Below are 5900 nucleotides of genomic sequence, written 5' to 3'. Positions count from 1 at the left end.
AAGTCAATAATTATAGCATTCTTGTATTATATGATGGCTTAATGTACATTTCTAGTATGTCAAAGCTTCAAGTCCGACCTTGGATCTTGCAAGCTGCTGCAATAACCACTTCGGAACTGGTTGAGTTCCAAATTGCTGACTAAAAACTTATAATTTTTAGGTTTCAATCTCCAAAATGAAAATTTCCAGTTTTGCTTCGGACTCTATGATCGTAACGAGATCCTTCTACAATTTTACACAAGAAGTGGTTACTTTTTTCGTTCCGTAGCTGTGTCAAGTCTTATGATTAACTTTTCATGAAGAGTCAATCACAAATCCACAAACTCGCACGTATTAAACCAAAAATAACATTTAGCTTGTTGATTTACGACCAATCCGAGATCTCCCCTTCTACATAAATTTTGGGATATAAGAAGCAGTAAATTTTTATTCGGGGTGTATATTGGAACTACATACATACACCTAGGTGTAAGTGTAACAGTTCAGCGTGTTGGTAAATACAACGTAGTGCCTTACAAAGTTACAAGTACAAAGGAGGTACAAAGTAAGGAAAGGGAAAAGAACTTAACAGCTAGGATTAATGGATACCAAATGCAACGTGGGGTATGTTTCATTCTACTACCAGTTCACCAATCCCCCGTAAATCACAAGGACCTTTTTGTTCTACTTCCACAGCTTTCGTAGGGACATGTTTTTATCTGTGTCCTTCTTCATAACCTTGGCCACTGCCATTTCAAAGTCTTCTTGTGTTACATGAATTCTTCTCTCCCTCAGAGCAAACATGCCTGCTTCGGTACAAACCGACTGTCATTTTAAAAGAGACGACATTGTAAGTATCTGGAAAATCATCAGACTCCACACAGAGATACCAAAAACAACGACATCATTAAAAGAAAAAGGCCAATTGGAGCAACACATTCCACGGAAGAGAACTTCAAAAAAGATGGCATGACATTTCACTTGTTAAAGCAAGAAAAGTCAAGAGGGGTTTATATAAAAGTACAGCAACTTTGTAAGCAGTAAAGGGGAAGTGAAACAAACCTTAAGTTCTGCACCAGATGCACCATTCATTTTATCTCCAATCTTCTTAAGATCGATTCCTCGCATTAAGTTCATTCTTCTTGAATGAATTTTTAAGATGTCAAAACGTGACTGCAAGCGTATGAACAAGCAAGATGCATTCAGAACTTTATAATGTCGTAAAACTGGAAAAGTAAGTGAGACTGCAATTGAGACATTATACTGATGTATTGACACAAGCTGAATAATCAGGAGAGGAACCCGATAGTTCTTACTACTCCCTAGTCCCCCGTCCAAAATAGTCTCCCCACTTCTTTTGAGCACACGATTTTAGCAGAGTTCTTAAGGTGGGGTAAGGGTATGTGAAGTATGAAAAGAGACTAAGCTGGTGAAAGTTGTTCATTCTTTTTAAGCTGTGCGGGAGGGGGCAGAGAGAAATGTTGAGCGAGTGGGCGGGTCGATAGGAGAGAGAAAAGAAGAACAAAAACTAAAAGGGAGGGAAGGGTTAATAGTTTCTTATTCGTGGACCCATATCAAATAAGGAAAGAAGAAGACTATTTTATATTTTTATTGATGGACCCACACCAAATAAGGAAATCAGAAGGCTGTGTTTGGGACATACGGAAGTGGCAAAATGGGCAGACCAATCTGTGATGGAGGGATTTCTCGACATCTTTTGGAGAAGTAACGACTCAAGCATAAAAATCAACAATTTTAGAGTGAAGAACCCAAACAAAAAAAAGAACTGTCTTCAAGTACTTCTGCAACTCATAGCCACCCCTAACCTCCAAAGTTAAATTTGAGCACTATAAAAAAGATCCTGCAGAAAAGTTCAAGTCTGAGCATTTAGACACTTTTATAGTTAACATACAGCATACCTCTTCAGTGGGATTCGGGAACTCAATCTTCCTATCAATTCTTCCCGGCCTCAGAAGAGCTGGATCTAGAATATCAATTCGATTTGTAGCCATCAGAACCTGCCAATTGTAAAAAGTTGATCATCCTCAACAGTATTACATCAAGTACACTAACTCTACATCTCAACATAAAACAGTACAAACAAGCAAACCTTGATCTTGTTGGATGCTTCAAAACCGTCGAGTTGGTTGAGAAGCTCCAGCATTGTTCGTTGAACTTCACTATCACCATTACCAGAACCAGACTCCATTCTAGTAGACCCTATACTATCAATCTCATCCATAAAAATAATTGATGGAGCATGCTCTCTGCAAGCAAACAATACAGACATTTCCTAGCATTAGAGGAAACGGAATATTCACCAGAATGCAATTCAATCAGTTATTGAAAACCATTTCGAAGTAAATGTCTGCATAACCACAATATTCCAAGGATTTTTCTTTTGTTATCTCATCTTTTGTCAAATGACTCGAATGAGACGAAATGCCACCGAGAATGTACAGAGGAACCATGCTCAGCACCATTCTCAAATTATATACATAACTTTCTCAATGTTTCACAACATTACAAACCTGGCCATCACAAAAAGTTCTCTGACCATCCGAGATCCTTCACCGATGTACTTCTGAACTAACTCAGATCCTGATACCCTGATGAAAGTACAATCTGTATGGTGAGCAACAGCTCTTGCTAATAAGGTTTTGCCAGTTCCAGGAGGACCATAAAGGAGGACACCCTGATAAAAGAACCATTCACGCAGTTTAGGCTAGATGAAAACATACACCTTACACTAATGCACTTTGAAGATCATAACTTATAAAATAAGCACATAGCATTTAACATTCTAGGATACCTTTGGTTGAGCAATGCCAAGACTCTCAAACAATTCTGGATGTTTTATTGGTAGTTCAATCACCTGAACAATTCATGAACAATTCATGAACAAAACATGCGTGAAATTTCAAGGAGACAGACAGCCTATCCCTAAATAGTACGAGTAATAAGATTCATTGAAAATAAACAGAAGAAAACCTCTTTAATCTCTTTGATTTGTTGGTCAAGACCACCAATCATGTCATATGTAGAATCAGGAACTTTCTCAACTTTCATAAGATTGACCAGAGGGTCTACTTTACTTGGCAATACCAGATGCAGGACATAGCTGTCATTCCGTAATGCAACTCGCGTAGTGGGTGTGAGCTTAGTGATGTCAATATTCTTATCAATATCAACAACATATTTCCCTTCTGGATGCACCTAAAAACATAAGGGGCAACAAATAACAAAATAAGCCAGGAAGAACAAGAAATAGGATCAGCCAATGACAACGACCGAGCAATTTCACCCCCACACTGTCTTGTATTGGATAAGATGCAGATGAAGTCAAGTGTGCATATATACAAGCCAGAAATAGTTGATATAAAATGGAAATGTGTACAGCGGCAATAGATAATTCTTGAACATATTCTGAATGTCTATCAGTCAATGACGCAAATCTGTTTATAATATCACTCCCATAGAAAAATATGAGTTAAACTCATGTTTAAAATATCACACAATTCGTGAATTTGTTAGAACAAAGATTGGAAAATAGATTGTTTTTTTAATCACAAACACACTGTAGAAATTCATAGCGTTCCATGGGAGAAGAAACCAATTCATATGTCACTCCCACGGAACACTATGAACACTATGATAAAAACAGCAATTATTAAGGAGCTTTATTCTGTTTGAAAAAGAAGGTAAACCACTTATCTGTAAGATTAAAATGAGTGACCCGGAAACTGAAATTACGAAGAACATCATTGGTGTAAGACCAGGTACAGAAGACTTAGGTATCAATAATTCAATACACGTGAGGGGTAGGTGGAAAAAACAATCGCCCACTTACTTTGACAAGAACCTTGGACTTTCCCATCACTTTGACAACTTCACCAACATATGAGCCTGGTTCTTGAAGTAATTGTAGCTCCTCTTTCAGTGCTCTAACTGTCAAATTTACATACTTCTATGAATTAGGAGGATGCTAAGCTGCAGTACTCGTGCCAAATGGTGAATAATAAACTTCAATGGGTGAAGCATCAAGGGAAAATCAAAATGGGGAGGGAGGAATACTACCACAAGCAACTTAAAAATAATAACTACCGGGTGCAACAATCTTGTCACATATGATGAATGAGATTTATAAGAATATTGTATAAAACCAAAAGTGTTGGAGCTGATAACTGGAAATTAGTTTTAATTTTAATAGATGTGTACCCAATGTGTAGAAGTGAAATGGAAGAAAACAGTAGAGAATAAAAGGCTAAAAGCTTCCCTCCTCCCCCCTCCTCCTTTAATCAACAAGTTTTTCTTTCTCCTTACTTCTGGTTGGCATGGATAATTTAAGTACTAGGTCGGGACAAAACAATTGAAAGCTACCTGATCTAGATTATATCAAAACATTTCCTTCTTTAGACATGAGGTATACTTTTGTCGAGATACACAAGGAAAAAATTGAGACTTGTCTAGCTCTATGGTTGAAGGGAAGTGGAATTACCTTATGACCGAAAAAGGAACTTCTACTTATTCCAATTGAAAATAAAATCCCTTTTGTTTCCCAATAAAAAAGGCAATAAAACTCATCGGATTTGTGTCTTTTTGCTTAAATTATTGTGTCTTTTAAAGGCTCATGTTACTAAAATCAGAGTCAATATGAGGTAAAGTGAGTGAAAAGGAAACCAACATCCCCTTATTAAATGGAAATTGTTTACCTCTTTGGGGAGGAAAAATACAAACAACATATTCCCCCACTAATCCTCCTAATCTAGGGGCATATCTAGCAGTTCTGCAAATCCTTCTTCGGTAAACTTTCGAGTTTCAAGAATAGATTCTGCAAAGCTTTGCGAAAATAAGGTTTACAGGCTTACAGTTAACCTAAATTTCTTTCTTTTCTGATTCCACAAACACTCGGTTGTTCATGTTTTCAGTATTATCCTTGTTTGTGGAACATTTGAGCCATTTACACAATCAAATGGCAGCAAAATCAAGACCATAATACCGTCATAAGTTGCTCAACTATAGCTGAAACAATTATAACAAAATAAAATCGAACAAATAATTGCCAATATAATCAAATTCCGCAGCAAAATAGAAACCGATTAAGAGAATTCCAAGTCACAAAGCAAAATTAAGCATAAGAGGCAACCAAAAATAGAGAAATTTAGGGTTTCTGATATCGAACCGTGGGAATTGAGGTCGTTACGCTGAGCTTCAAGACGCTGAAGATTGTGGTTTTTGTTGCGAACACGAAGCTGAAGTTCATGGATGTGCTGAAGGTAGTACTGTCGTAGTCCTTCACCTTGCTTTACCGTCTTCTGGTCTGCCTCCATTGTCGCCATATCTCTCTTTCTCTCTCCTCTTCTCTGCGTGTTCCGATAACAAGTTCACTTGTTTTCTGGATGTTCGGTGCGTTTCTTGTTCAGCTGACAGAGAGAGGGGTTGGTCGGATACTCAAATGGATAATGATCACTTACTATATTTTAACCCAGATAGGTCGGCAAGGTGCGGAGTTGTTTATAGGCGCGACACGGTACGACCGGTAAATCTCGTTACTCAAATTTATATTAAGAAAATTTGTCAGAAATGACCTTTTAAAACACAAAAATTGTGAGAATGGACCTTTTAAAAAAAAGTTGTGAAAGAAGGCCCAATTCAATTTTTTTGTTGTGAATAAGGACCTTAAGCCATATTCCGGTGGTCAACAACTGTTTTCCGGCGTTGACCATCACGTGACACGCACATGTATAACATTTTTTTTAAAAGTTTCCCTCCAGGTTTCCCCTACCCCCAACTAACTTATTCAGATCATAAAAAAATCGATTTTCTCTCTCCTGCTCTGCTGCTCCTCCACCATTTTCTTCTTCCTTCCAACCACGGATTTCTTCTCCCCAGTTGAAATGTAATACCCCGAAATTTTTAAA

At 37.5% G+C, this 5900-nt stretch overlaps 1 protein-coding gene across 1 annotated transcript; it reads right to left on the bottom strand.

Moving 5' to 3' along the window:
* Nucleotides 1-399: 399 nt before the first annotated feature.
* On the bottom strand, nucleotides 400-5507 carry LOC110779435 (26S proteasome regulatory subunit 8 homolog A). Its single transcript, XM_021983951.2, has 9 exons — nucleotides 5162-5507; nucleotides 3830-3927; nucleotides 2971-3195; nucleotides 2792-2854; nucleotides 2511-2674; nucleotides 2090-2246; nucleotides 1899-1997; nucleotides 1042-1152; nucleotides 400-804 (listed from the first exon to the last, which is right to left on the bottom strand). The coding sequence occupies exons 1-9, from the start codon at nucleotides 5316-5318 to the stop codon at nucleotides 664-666; spliced, it is 1215 nt and encodes a 404-aa protein (XP_021839643.1). The 5' UTR covers nucleotides 5319-5507; the 3' UTR covers nucleotides 400-663.
* Nucleotides 5508-5900: the final 393 nt, after the last annotated feature.

The sequence above is a fragment of the Spinacia oleracea genome, chromosome 2 (genome assembly GCF_020520425.1).
Source record: "Spinacia oleracea cultivar Varoflay chromosome 2, BTI_SOV_V1, whole genome shotgun sequence".
NCBI lineage: Eukaryota > Viridiplantae > Streptophyta > Magnoliopsida > Caryophyllales > Amaranthaceae > Spinacia > Spinacia oleracea.
Note: the sequence above shows the minus strand (reverse complement) of the source record. Positions and strands in the feature narration are given on the sequence as shown.

Excerpts from the sequence above, each read along its gene's own strand:
- LOC110779435 (XM_021983951.2), bottom strand. The coding sequence starts at position 5,318 with ATGGCGACAATGGAGGCAGACCAGAAGACGGTAAAGCAAGGTGAAGGA. Across the intron at positions 3,928-5,161 it reads TAACGACCTCAATTCCCACG|TTAGAGCACTGAAAGAGGAG; the intron begins GTTCGATATCAG and ends TAAATTTGACAG. Across the intron at positions 1,153-1,898 it reads TCCCGAATCCCACTGAAGAG|TCACGTTTTGACATCTTAAA; the intron begins GTATGCTGTATG and ends ATACGCTTGCAG.